The 20,477-nt window shown below is 51.0% G+C and overlaps 1 protein-coding gene across 1 annotated transcript in view; it reads right to left on the reverse strand.

The window, feature by feature from the left end:
• The window catches only part of LOC132387192 (mucin-5AC-like), a 109,400-nt gene that overhangs the window by 78,236 nt on the left and 10,687 nt on the right, over positions 1-20,477 (reverse strand). Inside the window, exons 3-4 of the mRNA XM_059959536.1 lie at positions 19,359-19,556; positions 18,296-18,391 (exon numbers count right to left, since the gene is read on the reverse strand). Of these exons, the coding sequence (XP_059815519.1) occupies positions 18,296-18,391; positions 19,359-19,556 (294 nt within the window). The remainder of the gene's footprint in view (positions 1-18,295; positions 18,392-19,358; positions 19,557-20,477) is intronic.

Genomic DNA, 20,477 nt, shown 5'->3' on the forward strand with positions numbered 1-20,477 from the left:
ATCAACAGCATCCAAATCTGTCCACTGAAATACAGACACTCCCCTATCCTTTGCTCTGTAATACCTCTAACCTTCACTCTCAAATCCCTCTCCTCACATCTCCCTCCCGGCATTTACTCTGTCTGCATCACTCTCTTTTCAGTCTCTCCTTCCCTCCCTCTAGTTGGAGTGTCACTCTCACTGATCTCTCTGCCCAACTCTCCTCACACAGTCATCACTCTCTCTTCACTCGCCTCATTCCTCCCACTCCACCAACCCACCTCTCTCTCTCTTCAATTCCCACTGCAGTCATTTCTATGCCTCATCAGTCACCGTGTAACTCTTCACAGTCATTCCTTCCTTCCTCTCTGCGACCATCCTCCTCTCTCACCTCCATCACTCCTCCCCTCCCTCCAGTACCACTCAGTCACTCCACACCTCTCCACTCATTCCTCCCAGACTACTCTCTCCAACCCCCAACAGAGCTTCATCCCTCACAACTCACCAAACCCAACCCAACAGACAGGAGAGAGGAACCACTGACTCCATCATTCACACCCCTACCCACAATGCACTGTACATCCAGTAGGTGAACTGGTCCATGGGAGGTTCAATGCCACAGAGTGACAGAGACTAAATGAACACAGACAGACATGAGACTTGGTACCTGAGGATGTGTCTCCCGCTGGGACAGAGGACAGTTCCTGTGTGTGTTCTCCAGTAGACATTCCTGTAGACTGATCCAGTGTTGAAGTCTCCAGGCCTGGAACAAAGTAACACAGACACGGGAGATTGACAGACCTTAAACATCACAACAGGGACAAGCAGTTGTACAGTCGAGCATTTCTCCAGATGCTGGGAATCCAAAACAATTCACAGAAAATGCTGAAGGTCCATCAGCATCTCTGGAGGATAATAAACAGTCGAAGTTTTGGGCCAAATTACTTCTTCAGGACTGGAATGGAAGGGGGCAGAAGCCCGAATAAGAAGGTGGAGAGTGTACAAGCTGGCAGGTGATAGGAGAAGCCAGGCAGTGAGAAGATGTCTGGGTGTGTGATCAGGATGATGCGAGAAGCTGGGAGGTGATATGCGGAAAAGGTAAAGAGATGAAGCAGGTGAAATCCAACAAGACAGGACAGTGGACAATGGATTAAATAGATGGAGGAGGGGGACCAGAGGGAGGAGATGGGCAGATGAGGAGAGGGGAAGGGCTGAGAAGGGAGCCAGAATGGGAGTGGAAAAAGAGGGAAGTGGGAGGGAGAAGAATTTACAGGATGTAAGAGAAATCGATATTCATGCCATCAGGTTGGTGGTGACCCTGACAGACTATGAGGTGTTGCTCTTCAAGGCAGGAGGTGATCTCATCAAGTCAGAGGATGCCGTGGACAGTCATATCAGAAGGGAATGGTAAGGAGAATTAAATTGGGTAGCCAACGAAACAAGAATTTAACAAAGAGATCTCTGATTTGAAAAGAAACCAAAACCATCTAGTCACCATTCACCACCTCTCCCTCCCAAAATTTCTGTGAGTGGACACATCTCTCAGACAAAGTCCAGATGAATATCGAGGACCAAAGGAGGGAAAGGTTGTTCTGTTCATTGACCCTCACAAACCCCATCACGAATACCTGAGCTCAGAGACCCTGCTGGGCTGCTGGTCAAACCCAGACTAGGCTCTCCTGTCATTGTTTCCTGGGCTTCCCAAGTTGTGTCTGACTGGGAATCTGTACCTGAGCTCACAGACCCTGCTGGGCTGGTGGTCAACCCTGGACCAGGCTCTCCGGTCACCGATCCCTGGCGTTCCTCAGTTGTGTCCGACAGAGGTTCTGCAATAAGTAAAGATACAATGGAAGGGTAAAGTAGTAAACAAGTTTTACATTCAATCAGGAAGGAACTCAATGGCAGGAACAGGAGGCTCAAGTCCAAGACCCTGAGAGACAATGTCCAGCAGTCGATGGTACTGTCTCCCGGCAGTGTACAGACACACGCAATCCAGCCTGTCAGTCCACCGCTCAAACACGATAGGGCAGAGAGGGGTGGACACAGAGAAAGGGGAGGTGTGATGGAGGTGGGAGGGGAGGATGGTCACAGTGAGGAGGGAGGAATGACTGTGAGGAGTTACACGGTGGCTGATGAGACATAGAAACGACCGGAGTGGGATTTGAGTAATTCAGTACGTGGACAGAAGGAAATGGGTGAAAACACACAGGAGAGAGGGATGGAGAGAGAGGTGGGATGCTGGAGTGGGAGGAAAGAGGCGAGTGAAGAGAGAGTGATGATTGTGTGAGGAGAGTCGGGTAGAGAGATCAGTGAGAGGGAGAGGGATCAACTGGAGGGAGGGATGGAGAGACTGAAAAGAGAGTGATGCAGACAGAGTGAATGCTGAGAGAGGGGAATGTGAGGAGAAGGATTTGAGAGACAAGGGGGGAGGATTGGAGGAGGGGGAACAGAGGGAGATGATGGACAGGTGAGGAGAAGAGAAGGACCAAGATGGGACCGGAGTGGGGATGGAAATCGAGAGAAGTGGTAGGGATGGAAATTACCGGGAATTACAGAAATCAATGTTTATGTCGTCAGGATGGAGGCTACCCAGAAGGAATGTGAGGTGTTACCCCTCCATCCTGATTCTGGCCTCATCAGGTGAGTGCAGGAGTCCTTGGACAGACACGTGGGAATGGGAATGGGGAGTTGAATTGAAATGGTAGCCACTGGGACAACAATTTGGAAAGGAGGTCCGTGATCTGAAGAGATACCAAAACCATCCAGTCCCTGTTCAGCAACTCTCCCTGGTGAATCTCTGTGACCAGTCACTACTCTCAGTCAAAGCCCAGATAAATATTTGGGGCTGAAGGAGAGAAAGATCGTTCCCTTCAATAATCCCCATCACAGTTACCCGAGCTCGAAGACCCTGCTGGGGGGAGTGGGGGGGGGGGTGGTTGGTCAAACCCGAATCAGGCTCTCCAGTCACTGATACCCGGATTTCCTGAGTTGTGTCTGACTGGGAATCTGTTCCGGAGCTTGCAGACCCTGCTGGGGTAATGGTCAAACCCAGACTCGGCTCACTTGTCTCTGATCCCCTCTAATTTCCTGTTTAATACCTACAACCCTTGTCGGTCAAATCCATCTTGTCACATGTCCCTCTCTCTGTCTGAATCACTCTCCGGTCAGTCACTCCTTCCTTCCCCCAGTTGGAGTGTCCCTTTCACTAATCTCTCCCCGTCTCCTCTTCCCCTCTGCATCTCCCCGTCTCCCCCTTTCCTCGGACCCTCACCATCTCCCCCTCTCCTCAGACCCTCACCATCTCCCTTTCCCCTCGGCCTCAATGTCACTCCCACTCCCACTCCCTGTCTCCCATTCCCCTCTGCATCTCCCTGTCTCCCCCTTTCCTCGGGCCCTCACCATCTCCCCCTCTCCTCAGACCCTCAACATCTCCCTCTCCCTTCGGCCTCAACGTCACTCCCACTCCCACTCCCTGTCTCCCATTCCCCTCTGCATCTCCCTGTCTCCCCCTTTCCTCTCCCCTCACCATCTATCTCTCCCCTCACCATCTACCTCTCCCCTCGGCCTCAACGTCACTCCAACTCTCCATCTCCCCTTCCCGTCTGCATCTCCCTCTCCCCTTCCCCTCGACCCCTCACCATCTCACACTCTTCTTGACCACTCCCCATCTCCCCTGTCCTCTGCATCTCCCTCTTTCCCTCTCCCTCTCCCCACCTCTCCCCCTCCCCTCAGCATCCCTCTCTCCCTCCCCTCTGCCCCTCCCTCTCTCACCCCCTCTGCCCCTCCCCCTCTCTCCCCCTCCCCTTTGCCCATCTCCCTCTCCTCAGCCTCCCTCCTCCCTTCCCCTCTGCCCCTCCCCCTCTCCCCTACACCTCGGGCGCTCCCTGTGGTGGAGATATGACTTGTAAGACCCTCTCCCCTTACTCCCTCCATTTCCTGTCAGTCTCACTCCACCCTCCCCTCACTCCCTCCATTTCCTGTCAGTCTCACTCCACCCTCTCCCCTCACTCCCTCCATTTCCTGTCAGTCTCACTCCACCCTCCCCTCACTCCCTCCATTTCCTGTCAGTCTCACTCCACCCTCTCCCCTCACTCCCTCCATTTCCTGTCAGCTTCACTCCACCCTCCCCTCACTCCCTCCATTTCCTGTCAGCCCCACTCCACCCTCCTCTCACTCCCTCCATTTCCAGTCAACCTCACTCCGCTCCCCTCAATCCCTCCATTTTTTGTCAGCCTCACTCCACCCTCCCCTCACTCCATTTCCTGTCAGCCTCACTGCACCCTCCCTTCACTCCCTCCATTTCCTGTCAGCCTCACTCCCTCCATTTTTTGTCAGCCTCACACCACACTCCCCTCACTCTCACCCCTTCTCCCTCCATTTCCTGTCAGCCTCACTCCACCCTCTCCCCTCACTCCATTTCCTGACAGCCTCACTCCACCCTCCCCTCACTCCCTCCATTTCCAGTCAGCCTCACTCCAACCTCTCCCCTCACTCCATTTCCTGACAGCCTCACTCCACCCTCCCCTCACTCTCACCCGTGCTCCCACCATTTCCTGTCAGTCTCACTCCACCCTCCCCTCACTCTCACCCCTTCTCACTCCATTTCCTGTCAGCCTCACTCCACCCTCTCCCCTCACTCCATTTCCTGACAGCCTCACTCCACCCTCCCCTCACTCTCACCCGTGCTCCCACCATTTCCTGTCAGTCTCACTCCACCCTCCTCTCACTCCCACCATTTCCTGTCAGCCTCACTCCACACTCCCCTCACTCCCTCCATTTCCTGTCAGCCTCACTCCTCCCTCCCCTCAATCTCACCCCTGCTCCCTCCATTTCCTGTCGGCCTCACTCCTCCCTCCCCTCACTCTCACCACTGCTCCCTCCATTTCCTGTCAGCCTCATTCCACCCTCCCCTCACTCTCACCCCTGCTCCCTCCATTTCCTGTCAGCCTCACTCCCTCCATTTCCTGTCAGTCTCACTGTACCCTCCCCTCACTCCCTCCATTTCCTGTCAGCCTCACCCTCCCTCACTCCAGGGGATGGGTAGACTCTCTCCCGGCAGCTGACACAGCATTGTGGGCCGAAGGGCCTGTGCTGTGCTGTACTGTTCTGTGTTCTATGATCTCTGTCACAGGTCAGACTGGGCAGTTTCATTCTGACCCCGGTGTGAAGGGGGATACGGGAAAGGTGATCACAGACCACGGGCAGGGCAGCCGACTGGAAAACTCAGTGGTGTGTGTTGGTGACTCAGGACGTCCCAGAATTTCCCCACAACTACCACACTGCTGTGTCTCTGGGGAACGGTGACCTACCTGTACAGTACACAGCGGTACTCCAGGGAGTCGGCCACAACCGATACACAAAGTAACCGGAGCAGTTTTTCACCCTGATCTCCCGTCTCCAGGGACAGGTGTTTTCACCCACAGTGAAGCAGACGGTCCTGGTCACCTCCCCCTCTCCCACGTTGGGATGGGGACCTGGAATGAGATTTATAAACACTGTAAAATGTACCCGGACCCACAGTACAGCGGGGAATGTGAATCAGGACCCACTGTAAATCAGTGGTTCACAACCCACGGTCCGGTCCGGCCTCAGTCAGCACTGAGCTGCTGCCCTCTCCCTCTCCACCCCACCCTCCCCGCAGCAGCACCTTCATCTTCTGAATGAGCCCCCCATGAGGGACCTTGTCAAACGTCTGGGGGATCTCACTGAAACCTATCTGAAGAGATCCGGGTTTCAGTTTGACCCTCCCCAAAAATAACCGAGCCCCACTGATGTAAACTCTGACCCTACCGTTTAACCAGCCTGGTTTCTCCCCGGAGCAGCGATAGTATGGAATGACCGTCTCGGGAATCTTCCATCCTCCGGGACTGAAACAACAACCAGAGAGTCAGTCCCTGATTTGAGGGAGTTTATTCACTCAGAGAGACATGGGAAATTACACTCACCCTGTCCGTACCCTGTCTCTGGTCAATAACCCCCCAATCTTGGGAATTCCCAGTCTGTTGTACCTCCCCCTTGTCTCGACCCCGAGAATGTGGGATCTCCCCTCTCCCTGTATTTACTCCCCATCTCAGTGTAGTCACTGATGATCGCGATCTCCCTGCATTTCCCATTCACACACCCCTTGTTCCCCTGTTTACATTCTCCTTCTGTGTCCAGTTTCTCAGTGATTATCTCCTCACTTTACCTGTTAAATCTGTACCATCCCACTTCAAGATTTCCATCATCCATCCATTGTCCACCGGTACACTCAGTGTTGGAACAATCCGTGCTCCTCCAGGGCTGATCCAGGACGGTGTGGTTTACACACGGATCACCGAGTGTGGAGTCTGTGACTGAGGGACAGAACGATGTTCAGTGTTAATGTGCAGCTCACGTTCCCCATCCTCTTTCTCTGCCAACCACAAACCCCATCTGCACTTCCACCCTCAGCAACCCCCGGGCAACAATATTTATTTTTATTCCTCGAAGGGACGTGAGTTTCAGAGGCTGAGCCAGTGCATAACTGCCCCTCCAGAGGTTCCCTTGAGAAGGTGGTGGTGGTGGCCTGTCCTTGGCCTGTTGCAATCCTTGATGTGTGGGGAAACCCACAATGATGATCCGGAGTTCCAGGGTTTTGACCCAGTGACACTGAAGGAGCAGCAATATATTTCCAAGGCATGGCAATATGGAACTTGGAGGGAAAGATCTGGAAACTTCCACAACCCCCCACTGTCCATAGCCCTCTCTCAACATCACCCCTCCACTGCAGCCCCTCTCAACACCCCTCCTCCGCTCCAGCCCCAACACAATTGTCAGTAGGTGCAGGAGTAGGCCATTCGGCCCCTCTAGCCTGCACCGCCATTCACTGTGATCATGGCTGATCGTCCACAATCAGTACCCCGTTCCTGCCTCTCCCCATATCCCTTCACCCCGCTATCCATAAGAGCTCTATCTAACTCTCTCTTGAAAGCATCCAGAGACTTGGCCCCCACTGCCTTCTGGGGCAGAGCATTCCACATATCCACCACTCTCTGGGTGAAAAAGTTTTTCCGCATCTCTGTTCTAAATGGCCGACTCATTTCATCATCCCTCCTCCACTCCACTCCCCTCTCAGCATCCCTCCTCTACTCCAGTCCCCTCTCAGCATCCCTCCTCCACTCCAGTCCCCTCCCAACATCCCTCCTCCACTCCACTCCCCTCTCAGCATCCCTCCTACACTCCACTCCCCTCTCAGCATCTCTCCTCCACTCCACTCCCCTCTCAGCATCCCTCCACCAGTCCAGTCCTGTCTCAACATCTCTCCTCCACTCCAGTCCCCTCTCAGCATCCCTCCTCCACTCCAGCCCCCTCTCAACATCCCCCGCCTCTCTATTCCCCTCTCAACATCCCGCCACCTCTCTAATCCCCTCTCAGCATCCCTCTTCCAGTCCAGTCCCTTCTCCACTCCCGTCCCAGAAGTAATGTGAGGTGTTACCCCTCCATCCTGATTCTGGCCTCATCAGGTGAGTGCAGGAGTCCTTGGACAGACACGTGGGAATGGGAATGGGAAGTTGAATTGAAATGGGTAGCCACTGGGACAACAATTTGAAAAGGAGGTCTCTGATCTGAAGAGATATCAAAACCATCCAGTCTCTATTCAGCAACTCTCCCTGGTGAATGTCTGTGACCGGTCACTACTCTCAGTCAAAGCCCAGGAGAATATTTGGGGCTGAAGGAGAGAAAGATCGTTCCCTTCAGTGATCTCAGGATTGCTACCTGTGCCACGTGCGAGTGAGGCAAGAAACAGGAAGTTTATAAAGATTAATACATGGCTGAGAGGATGGTGCAGGAGGGAGGGCTTCAGGTTTGTAGATAATTGGGCTTTGTTCCAGGGAAGGTGGGATCTGTTCCGAAGAGACGGTTTACACATGAACTGGAATGGTACTAACATCCTTGCAGGGAAGTTTGCTAGAGTTTCTTCGGGGGGGGGGGGGGGGAGGTTAAACTAAATTTGCAGGAGGCCGGGATCCAGAGTGTGAGAGAGGATAGCGAGAGGAAGAATAATGGACAGGTGGAGACTACACAGTTCCAGAATATTAAGTGTGTCGTAGAGGAAGGTGGGGCGGAACAAGTGATAAGGAGGACTCGTGTACAGAGGGAGGGTCTGATGGAACATGGAGTTAAATGTGTTGAAAGAATAAGTAAATGTAGGAAGGACAACAAAATTCTAGGGGGGGGGGGGTATAGCCCGATGGGAGTTCGTGGAGCTGGGTTAGGCACAATAGGCAGCGATTCAAACAGAGAGAGGAGAAATGGGTTAAAAATTCTATATCTGAATGCACGAAGTGTCAGGAATAAGGCAGATGAGCTTGAAGCCCAGGTGCGAATGGGTAACTATGATGTTGTTGGAATAACGGAGACATGGCCGCAGGGAGATCAGACCTGGGAAATGAATGTAAAAGGGTGTACGTGCTATCGTAGGGACAGAAATGTGGGCAGAGGGGTTGGGGTGGCCCTGTTGGAGAGGAATGAGATTCAGTCCTTTGCAAGGGGGGGGGGGACATAGGGTCAGGAGAAGTAGAGTCTGTGTGGATAGAACTGAGGAACAGTAAGGGCAAAAGGACCCAAATGGGTGTTGTCTGCAGGCCACCAAACAGTAGCATGGATATTGGGTGCAAGTTGAATAGGGAGTTAACATTGGCATGTAGCAAATGTAATATCGCAGTAGTTATGGGGGATTTCAACATGCAGGTGAACTGGGAGAATCAGGATGGTGCTGGACCGCAGGATAGGGAGTTTGTAGAGTGCCTACGGGATGCATCCTTGGAACAACTTGTACAAGAGCCGACCAGGGACAAGACTATTCTGGATTTAGTGTTATGTAATGAACAGGATTTGTTAAGCGATCTCGCAGTAAAGGAGCCATTAGGAGGTAGTGATCACAATATGATAAGCTTTTATCTGCAATTTGAGAAGGATAAGGGCAGCTCGGAGGTGTCAGTGTTGCAGATGAACAGGGGAAACCCTGTTGGCCATGAGGGAGGAGCTGGCCAAAGTTGATTGGACGGATAGCCTAGCAGAAAAGACAGTGGGACAGCAATGGCAGGTATTCTTGGGAATAATGCACAAGGTGCAAAATCAGTTCATCCCCCAGAGAAGGAAGGATTCAAAGGGGGGAAAGGGGCCTCAGTGCTGACAAAGGAAGTCAGAGACTGCATAGCATTAAAAAAAAGGAAATATGACAGAGCTAAGGTGAGTGGGAGCACAGATGATTGGGAACTTTTTAAGGAACAACAGAACTTATCTAAAAAGACAATACAGGGAGAAAAAATGAGGTACGAACGTAAGCTAGCCAGGAATATAAAGGAAGATAGCAAAAGCTTTTTTAGGTATGTGAAGAGAAAGAAGATGGTTAAGAACAATGTTGGGCCCTTGAAGAATGAATTGGGTGAAATTGTTATGGGAAACAGAGAAATGGCAGAAGAATTTAATGAGTACTTTAGATCTGTTTTCACTAAGGAAGACACAAGCAATCTCCCAGATGTATGGATGGGCCAAGGACATAGGGTAACAAAGGAAATGAAACAGATTGACATTCGGAAGGAAACGGTGATGAGAAGACTGATGGGACTGAAGGCTGACAAATCCCCAGGTCCAGATGATCTGCATCCGAGAGTACTAAAGGAGGTGGCCCTGGAAATTGCGGATGCATTGGTAATCATTTTCCAATGTTCCTTAGATTCAGGATCAGTTCCTAAGGATTGGAGAATGGCTAATGTTATCCCACTTTTTAAGAAAGGAGGGAGGGAGAAAACAGAGAACTATCGACCTGTCAGCCTGACATCGGTGGTGGGAAAGATGCTAGAGTCCATTATTAAGGATGAAATAGTGGCATATCCAGATAGCAGTGATAGGATTGGGCTGAGCCAGCATGGATTTACCAAGGGTAAATCATGCTTGACTAATCTGTTGGAGTTTTTCGAGGATGTAACCAGAAAGTTAGACGGGGGAGATCCAGTGGATGTAGCGTACCTCGATTTTCAGAAGGCATTTGATAAGGTCCCACATAGGAGAATGGTGGGTAAAATCAAAGCTCAGGGCATCGGGGGGAAGGCATTGACATGGAGAGAAAACTGGTTGGCAGATAGAAAGCAAAGGGTAGCAGTGAATGGGTGTTTCTCGGAATGGCAGGTGGTGACTAGTGAGGTGCCACAGGGCTCGGTATTGGGACCACAGCTGTTTACAATTTACGTTAACGATTTGGATGAAAGCATAAAAAATAACATCAGCAAATTTGCTGATGATACTAAGCTGGGTGGCAGTGTGACATGTGATGAGGATGTTAGGAGAATTCAGGGTGACTTGGATAGGCTGGGTGAGTGGGCAGATACTTGGCAGATGGCGTTTAATGTGAATAAGTGTGAGGTTATTCACTTTGGGAGTAAGAACAGGAAGGCAGATTATTATCTGAACGGTATAGAGTTGGGTAAGGGAGTAATACAAAGAGATCTCGGAGTCCTTGTTCACCAGTCACTGAAGGTGAATGAACAAGTGCAGCAGGCAGTGAAGAAGGCTAATGGAATGTTGGCCTTTATTACAAAGGGGATTGAGTACAAGAGCAAGGAAATCCTCTTGCATTTGTACAGAGCCCTGGTGAGACCACACCTGCAGTAAAGTGTAAAGTTTTGGTCTCCAGGGTTAAGGAAGGACATCCTGGCTGTAGAGGAAATGCAGCGTAGATTCACGAGGTTAATTCCTGGGATGTCTGGACTGTCTTACGCAGAGAGGTTAGAGAGACTGGGATTGTACACGCTGGAATTAAGGAGATTGAGAGGGGATCTGATTGCAACATATAAGGTTATTAAGGGATTGGACAAGGTAGAGGCAGGAAATATGTTCTAGATGCTGGGAGAGTCCAGTACCAGAGGGCATGGTTTGAGAATAAGGGGTAGGTCATTTAGGACAGAGTTAATGAAAAACTTCTTCTCCCAGAGAGTTGTGGGGGTCTGGAATGCACTGCCTCGGAAGGCAGTGGAGGCCAATTCTCTGGATGCTTTCAAGAAGAAGCTAGATAGGTATCTTATGGATAGGGGAATCAAGGGATATAGGGACAAGGCAGGAACCGAGTATTGATAGGAATTGATCAGCTATGATCTCAAAATGTCGGTGCAGGCTCGAAGGGCCGAAAGGACTACTTCTGCACCTATTGTCTATTGTCTATTGTTACCCGATTGTTACTTGGGACTGAAGGAGAGAAAGATCGTTCCCTTCAATGATCCCTTCACAGTTACCGGAGCTCGCAGACCCTGCTGGGGGGTTGGTCAAACACGAATCAGGCTCTCCAGTCACTGATATCCGGATTTCCTGAGTTGTGTCCGACTGGGAATCTGTACCAGAGCACGCAGACCCTGCTGGGGTGTTGGTCAAACCCGAATCAGGCTCTCCAGTCACTGATATCCGGATTTCCTGAGTTGTGTCCAACTGGGAATCTGTACCGGAGCTCGCAGACCCTGCTGGGGTGGTGGTCAAACCCAGACTCGGCTCACTAGTCTCTGATCCCCTCTAATTTCCTGTTTAATACCTCCAACCCTTGTCGGTCAAATCCATCTTGTCACGTGTCCCTCTCTCTGTCTGAATCACTCTCCGGTCAGTCACTCCTTCCTTCCCCCAGTTGGAGTGTCCCTTTCACTAATCTCTCCCCGTCTCCCCCTCCCCTCAGACCCTCACCATCTCCCCCTCCACTCAGACCCTCACCATCTCCCTCTCCCCTCGGCCTCTCCCCATGCCCTCCTCCCCTCTCCCCACCGCAACCCATCTCCCTCCCTCCCCTTCCCCTCTGCCCCTCCCACTCACTCTCTCCCCCTCCCCTCTGCCCTTCCCCCTCTCTCCCCCTCCCCTCTGCTCCTCTGCCCCTCCCCCTCTCTCCCCCCTCCCCTCTGCCCCTCCCCCTCTCCCCCTCCCCTCTGCCCTTCCCCCCTCTCCCCCTCCCCTCTGCCCCTCTGCCCCTCCCCCTCTCTCCCCCTCCCCTCTACCCCTCCCCCTCCCCCACACCTCGGGCGCTCCCTGGGGTGGAGATATGACGTGAAAGTCCCTGATTGGAGAGAGTTCTGAGCATGCGCAGAAATCTGAGAAAGATCGAGAAACATCGAGAAGCCTGGCCCTGTGAGACTCGTGTGGTTTTGCTGCTGTTGTCAATGAAATTCTATTCTTCCAGAATATGTTTCGTTATTAGAAACCCCCGGGACGTATGAATATAAAGACCATGACATAGTGTCAGGAGTTGGTCTGGAAATATCAAACGTTTTCTCCGGGAGAATCGAAGATAATCGGAAAAAACTGAGTTTGTGTTGTTTTGGTGTTTGCTAACAGTTTTACAAATGGAGGGGCTGCAGTCGCCACCGACACTTCACTTGTTGTGGAACCGGAGAAAATTTAAACAACGTTTTGAGATTTCTGTATCGGCGATCGGAGCAGATAAAATCAGGCCTCTCCCTCTTAACCCTCCCCGTCCCCACTGCCCCTCCCCCTCCCTCTCCCTCTCCCTCTTACCCCTCCCCGTCCCCTCTGCCCCTCCCTTCCTTCCCCACACCCTCTCCCCTCACTCCCTCCATTTCCTGTCAGCCTCACTCCACCCTCCCCTCACTCTCACCCCTCACTCCCTCCATTTCCAGTCAGCCTCACTCCACCCTCCCCTCACTCCCTCCATTTCCTCAGCCTTACTCCACCCTCCCCTCACTCCTTCCATTTCCTGTCAGCCTCACCCTCCCTCACTCCAGGGGATGGGTAGACTCTCTCCCGGGAGCTGACACAGCATTGTGGGCCGAAGGGCCTGTGCTGTGCTGTACTGTTCTGTGTTCTATGATCTCTGTCACAGGTCAGACTGGGCAGTTTCATTCTGACCCCGGTGTGAAGGGGGATACGGGAAAGGTGATCACAGACCACGGGCAGGGCAGCCGACTGGAAAACTCAGCCCGTGGTGTGTGTTGGTGACTCAGGACGTCCCAGAATTTCCCCACAACTACCACACTGCTGTGTCTCTGGGGAACGGTGACCTACCTGTACAGTACACAGCGTAATACCATGGTGTCGGCTTCAGCCGATACACAAAGTAACCGGAGCAGTTTTTCACCCTGATCTCCCGTCTCCAGGGACAGGTGTTTTCACCCACAGTGAAGCAGACGGTCCTGGTCACCTCCCCCTCTCCCACGTTGGGATGGGAACCTGGAATGAGATTTATAAACACTGTAAAATGTACCCGGTCCCACAGTACAGCGGGGAATGTGAATCAGGACCCACTGTAAATCAGTGGTTCACAACCCACGGTCCGGTCCGGCCTCAGTCAGCACTGAGCTGCTGCCCTCTCCCTCTCCACCCCACCCTCCCCGCAGCAGCACCTTCATCTTCTGAATGAGCCCCCCATGAGGGACCTTGTCAAACGTCTGGGGGATCTCACTGAAACCTATCTGAAGAGATCCAGGTCATCAGTTTGACCCTCCCCAAAAATAACCGAGCCCCACTGATGTAAACTCTGACCCTACCGTTTAACCAGCCTGGTTTCTCCCCGGAGCAGTGATACTGTGGAACGACCGTCTCCGGAATCTTCCATCCTCCGGAACTGAAACAACAATCAGAGAGTCAGTCCCTGATCTGAGGGAGTTTATTCATTCAGAGAGACATCGGAAATGACACTCACCCTGTCTCTGGTCAATAACCCCCAATCCTGGGAATTTCCTCTCTGTTGTACCTCCCCCTTGTCTCTACCCTGAGAATGTGTGATCTCCCATCTCCCTGTATTTACTCCCCATCTCAGTGTAGTCACTGATGATCCCGGTCTCCCTGCATTTCCCATTCACACACCCCTTGTTCCCCTGTTTACATTCCCCTTCTGTGTCCAGTTTCTCAGTGATTATCTTCTTACTTTACCTGTTAAATCTGTACCATCCCACTGTAAGATTTCCATCACCCATCCATTGTCCACCGGTACACTCAGTGTTGGAACAATCCGTGCTCCTCCAGGGCTGATCCAGGACGGTGTGGGTCACACACAGATCACCGAGTGTGGAGTCTGTGACTGAGGGACAGAACGATGTTCAGTGTTAATGTACAGCTCACGTTCCCCATCCTCTTTCTCTGCCAATCACAACACCCATCTGCTCTTCCACCCTCAGCAACCCCTGGGCAACAATATTTATTTTTATTACTCGAAGGGACGTGAGTTTCAGAGGCTGAGCCAGTGTAGAACTGCCCCTCCAGAGGTTCCCTTGAGAAGGTGGTGGTGGTGGCCTGTCCTTGGCCTGTTACAATCCTTGATGTGTGGGGACACCCACAATGATGATCCGGAGTTCCAGGGTTTTGACCCAGTGACACTGAAGGAGCAGCAATGTATTTCCAAGGCATGGCAATATGGAATTTGGAGAGAAAGATCTGGAAACTTCCACAACCCCCCACTGTCCATAGCCCTCTCTCAGCATCACCCCTCCATTCCAGACCATCTCAACACCCCTCCTCCATTCCAGTCCCCTCTCAACACCCCTCCTCCACTCCAGCAGCCTCTCAGATTCCCTTCTCCGCTCCAGCCCACTCTCAATAGACAATTGACAGTAGCTGCAGGAGTAGGCCATTCGGCCCCTCTAGCCAGCACCACCATTCACTGTGATCATGGCTGATCGTCCACAATCAGTACCCCTTTCCTGCCCTCTCCCCATATCCCTTGACCCCGCTATCTATAAGAGCTCTATCTAACTCTCTCTTGAAAGCATCCAGAGACTTGGCCTCCACTGCCTTCTGGGGCAGAGCATTCCACATATCCACCACTCTCTGGGTGAAAAAGTTTTTCCGCATCACTGTTCTAGATGGCCTACCCATTTCATCATCCCTCCTCCACTCCAATCCCCTCTTAGCATTCCTCCTCCACTCCAGTCCCCTCTCAGCATCCCACCTCCACTCTTGTCCCCTCTCAGTATCCTCCCTCCACTCCACTCCCCTCTCAACATCCCCCCCCACTCCCCTCTCAACATCCCTCCTGCACTCCAGTCCCCTCTCAACATCCCTCCTCCACTCCAGTCCTGTCTCAACATCCCTCCACGTCCCCTCTCAGCATCCCTCCTCCAGTCCAGTCCTGTCTCAGCATCCCTCCTCCACTCCAGATGTTCAGTGTTAATGTACAGCTCACATTCCCCAGCCTCTTTCTCTGACAACCACAACCCCCATCTGCACGTCCACCCTCAGCAACCCCTAAGCAGCACTAATTTTGTTATTTTTCAATCAAAATGGACGAGAGTTTCAGAGGCTGAGCCAGTGTTTAACTGTCCCACCAGAGGTTCCCTGGAGAAGGTGATGGTGGTGAGCTGACTTCTTGAATTGCTGCAGTCCTTGATGTGTGGGGACACCCACATTGATTTCAGGAGTTCCAGGGTTTTGACCCAGAGATGCTGAAGGAACAGCAATGTATTTCCAAGTCAGGGAAGTGTGTGTCTTAGACGGAAACTTCCAGAAACTCCCCCAACTCCCTTTTCCAAGACATCCCCGCAGAACATTCCCCCCAATCTCCAACCACCTCACTTCGCCCCACATCCCAGACATTTATCCCATCCCCCACCTGAGGTCTCTCTCCACTTTTCCCTTTCCTGATGCCCCATCCCCACTCTCCTTCCTCTCCCCATGGTTTTCTCTCCACCTCAGTCTTTCCCCTCCTACCCCTCCACTCTTCCCCATTCCCTTCCTCCCCACTGTGGCCTTTACAACTGTGGGAGCTAAGGCTCCTGTACCTCCTTCCCAATGGCAGCAGTGAGAAGACAGCATGGACTGGATGGTGGGGTCCTTGATGATGGATGCTGCTTGTAGATGTGTTTAGTGGTGGGGAGGGCTTTTCCTGTGATGGACTGGGCTGTTTTCACTGCTTTTCTGATCTTGGGCATTGGTGTTTCCATACCAGGCTGTCATGAAACCAGTCAGAAATACTCTCCACCACACATCTATAGAAGTTGGTCAAAGCTTTAGGTGACAGACTGAATCTGTGCAAACTTCTCAGAAAGTCGAGGAGCTGCCATGCCTTCTTTGTAATGACACTTACATACTGGTCCCAGGACAGATCCTCTTATCGTACAAGATGTCTGTTCAAGAGTCTGATGACAGTGGGGGTAGATGCTGTCCTTGAGCCTGGTGGTACGTGCTTTCAGACTTCCGTATCTACTGCCCGATGGGAGGGGAGATGAGAGAATGTCCGGGGTGGGGTATTTGATTACTCTGGCTGCTTTACTGAGGCAGCAAGAAGGGTAAACAATGTCTGTCTGTACTTCTTGCCATAGTAATTCTAATATTCTAATAATGTGTTTTAATGATCTAATAATAATCAGTTTATAATAATAAATTATAACTGAAGACACAGCAGATTTCTATCGAGAGCACTGTAACTGGTTATACCACTGTCTGATATGGAGCTGCCAAAGCACAAGATTGAAAAAAGCTACTGAGGGTTGTAAACTCAACCAGCTCCATCATGGTCACTGGCCACCCCACCATCGAGGACATCTTCAAAATCCCTGGACTCCTCCACATCCCTCTCCCTAAATTCTAACCTGATGACACACTTCCCACTCTGCCCCAATACCATCTCCACAAACTTATAAAAATAAACTAAACCCGAGGCATGATGTTGATGGAGAGCTCAGCCGGGCACCATCTTGATCATCGATTGTACAACATTCCCCAGACACCATCTTGACCATCGATTGTACAACACTCTCCAGACACCATCTTAACCATCGATTGTACAACACTCCCCAGACACCATCTTGACCATCTATTGTACAACACTCCCCAGACACCATCTTAACCATCGATTGTACAACACTCCCCAGACACCATCTTGACCATCTATTGTACAACACTCTCCAGACACCATCTTGATCATCTATATTACAACAGTCCCTAGACACCATTTTGAGTATCGATTGTACAACACTCCACAGACACCATCTTGACCATCGATTGTACAACACTCCACAGACACCATCTTGACCATCGATTGTACATCACTCCACAGACACCATCTTGACCATCGATTGTACAAAACTCCCCAGACACCATCTTGACCATCTATTGTACATCACTCCCCAGACACCATCTTGACCATCGATTGTACAACACTCTACAGACACCACCTTGACCATCGATTGTACAACACTCCACAGACACCATCTTGACCATCGATTGTACATCACTCCCCAGACACCATCTTGACCATCGATTGTACAAAACTCCCCAGACACCATCTTGACCATCGATTGTACAACACTCCCCCGACACCATCTTGACCATCGATTGTACATCACTCCACAGACTCCTTCTTGACCATCGATTGTACAACACTCCACAGACTCCTTCTTGACCATCGATTGTATAACACTCCCCCTGACACCATCAAACACTGTCAGGGTGCTGCGGGGCTGGTTTACACAATCTTGTACTCTGTTCTTTAATTGAGGAGGACACCTCTCATGTCTTGGAATGGAAAGTCACAACATGTGAACAGATTTTGCAGAGGTGTGGAGGTGCATCTTGGGTCAAGATGAGGCCACCCTCAATGTGGAGGAGCAACACCATATATGGGTAGCTTCCTTCCTATTGGTATGAATATTGATTTCTCTGTCCAGTAGGCAAAATTTACTCCCCCCTCACCACTGTCCAAATCTGTCCTTCAAAGTACACACGCTTCCCTCTCCTTTGCTCTTTAATACCTCTGTTTTTCACTCTTAAATTCCTCTCCTCACATCTCCCTCTCTCGGCATTCACTCTGACTGCATCAGTCATTTCAGTCTCTCCTTCCCTCCCACCAGTTGGAGCATCACTCTCATTGATCTCTCTGCCCAATTCTCCTCACACAGTCATCACTCTCTCTTCACTCTCCTCATTCCTCCCACTCCAGCATCCCACCTCTCTCCAGTGTGTTTTCACCCATTTCCTTCTGCCCACGTACTGAATTACTCAAATCACACTCCGGTCGTTTCTATGTCTCATCAGTCACCGTGTAACTCCTCATAGTCAGTCCTGCTTTCCACTCTGTGACATGCTCCCCTCTCACCTCCATCACTCCTCCCCTCCGTCCTGTGTCATTCTCAGTCACTCCACCCCTCTCTGTTCATTCCTCCCACCCCACTCGCTCCAACACCCAGCAGAGCCTCATCCCTCACGACTCACCAAACCCAACAGACAGGAGAGGGGAACCACTGACTCCACCATTCACACCCCTACCCACAATGCACTGTACATCCAGTAGGTGAACTGGTCCATGGGAGGTTCAACCTCACAGAGTGACAGAGACTGAATGAACACAGACCGACATGAGACTTGGTACCTGAGGATGTGTCTCCAGCTGGGACAGAGGACAGTTCCTGGGTGTGTTCTCCAGTAGACAATCCTGTAGACTGTTCCAGTGTTGAAGTCTCCAGGCCTGGAACAAAGTAACACAGACACAGGAGATTGACAGACCTTAAACATCACAACAGGGACAAGAAGTTGTACAGACGAGTGTTTCTCCGGATGCTAGGAATCCAGAACAATGCACAGAAAATGCTGAAGGTCCATCAGCATCTCTGGAGGAGAATAAACAGTCAAAGTTTTGGGCCAAGTTACTTCTTCAGGACTGGAAAGGAAGGGAGCAGAAGCCCGAATAAGAAGGTGGAGAGTGTACAAGCTGGCAGGTGACAGGTGAAGCCAGGCAGTGAAAAGATGTCTGGGAACGTGAGCAGTAGATGCGAGAAGCTGGGAGGTGATATGTGGAAAAGGTAAAGGGATGAAGAAGGAGAAATCCAACGAGACAAGACAGTGGACAATGGATTAAATAAATGGAGGTGGGGGACCAGAGGGAGGAGATGGGCAGATGAGGAGAGGCAAAGGCCTGAGAGGAGAGCCATAATGGGAACGGAAAAAAGAGGGAAGTGGGAGGGAGAAGAATTTACAGGATGTAAGAGAAATCGATATTCATGCCATCAGGTTGGTGGTGACCCTGACATACTATGAGGTGTTGCTCTTCAAACCTCAGGGTGGTCTCATGAAGTCAGAGGAGGCTGTGGACAGTCATAGCAGAAGGGAATGGTAAGTAGAATTAAATTGGGTAGCCGCCGGAACAAGAGTTTAACAAAGAGATCTCGGATTTGAAAAGAAACAAAAACCATCTCGTCACCATTCACCACCTCTCCCTCCCAGAGTTTCTGTGAGTGGACACGACTCTCAGACAAAGTCCAGATGAATATCGAGTTCGAAAGGAGGGAAAGATCATTCTATTCATTGACCCTCACAAACCCCATCATGAATACCTGAGCTCAGAGACCCTGCTGGGCTGCTGGTCAAACCCAGACCAGGCTCTCCTGTCATTGTTTCCTGGGCTTCTCAAGTTGCGTCTGACTGAGAATCTGTACCTGAGCTCACAGACCCTGCTGGGCTGGTGGTCAAATCCAGACTCAGCTCACTCGTCTCTGATCCTGAGGATTCTGGAGTTGTGTCCGACTGGGAATCTGTACCGGAGCTCGCAGACCCTGCTGGGGGGTTGGTCAAACCCAGACTCGGCTCACTTGTCTCTGATCCTGGGGGCTCTGGAGTTGTGGATGACTGGAAGTCTATAATAAGAAGAAACATCATGTGTAAGGCCTACATCAGATCAGGAAGGAACTCAATGACAGGGAACAGAACACTTAAATCCTGGTCAAATCTGCTTTTTGAAATACACCTACTCCCCTCTACTTTCCTGTTTAATACCTCCAATACCTCTAACAAATCCATCTTGTCACGTGTCCCTCTCTCTGTCTGAATCACTCTCCGGGTCAGTCACTCCTTCCTTCCCTCCAGTTGGAGTGTCCCTTTCACTGATCTCTCAGATCATCTCTCCTCTGTCACGTACCCATCACAGGTTAAAGAACCAGCAGAAATAGAAAACGCTGTGGAGTCTGGTTTCGCTATAAACTAATGCTATTTATTAGTAACTACGCAATACAGTAACATAAATGCAGGTATATCAAACAGGTTAGCAATATATATATAAATAATGTGTGGAAATAGGAAAACCAAGCGTCTTCAAGCCCAGGGGTAAATGGATACAGTCTTACGATGATGAGTGAAGTTCAGTCCAGTTCGGGGTATTTAGTCGAGTAGTGATGGAGAGAGAGAGAGATTTGTAATCCAAAGGCGTATATTGTGAGAAGACAATTATGTCGATATTCCAAAATAACAGTAACAGTAGGTTTTATCTCCGAAGTTGTCCACTCCACACACAAAGTATCACCGACAGTGATCGTCAGCGAATATCCTTTCAACACAAGTGGTTCCACACCCGAATTCAGCTTCAGGTCATCCCAAAGTGGTGGCCACAGGACACTCAAACAGAATCCACGTGTGGATTATCACCAACAGTCGCTTATCACTGAGGTACCGTCTTCAAGTGGTAAAACTACCAACCCAGGCCAGGATTATCACACACCAGTAGATTCCACAACGTTACCTCAAACACACAACTGTGATAGCCACTTATCCAGTTCCACGAC

This window comes from Hypanus sabinus, unplaced genomic scaffold, assembly GCF_030144855.1.
Source record: "Hypanus sabinus isolate sHypSab1 unplaced genomic scaffold, sHypSab1.hap1 scaffold_162, whole genome shotgun sequence".
NCBI lineage: Eukaryota > Metazoa > Chordata > Chondrichthyes > Myliobatiformes > Dasyatidae > Hypanus > Hypanus sabinus.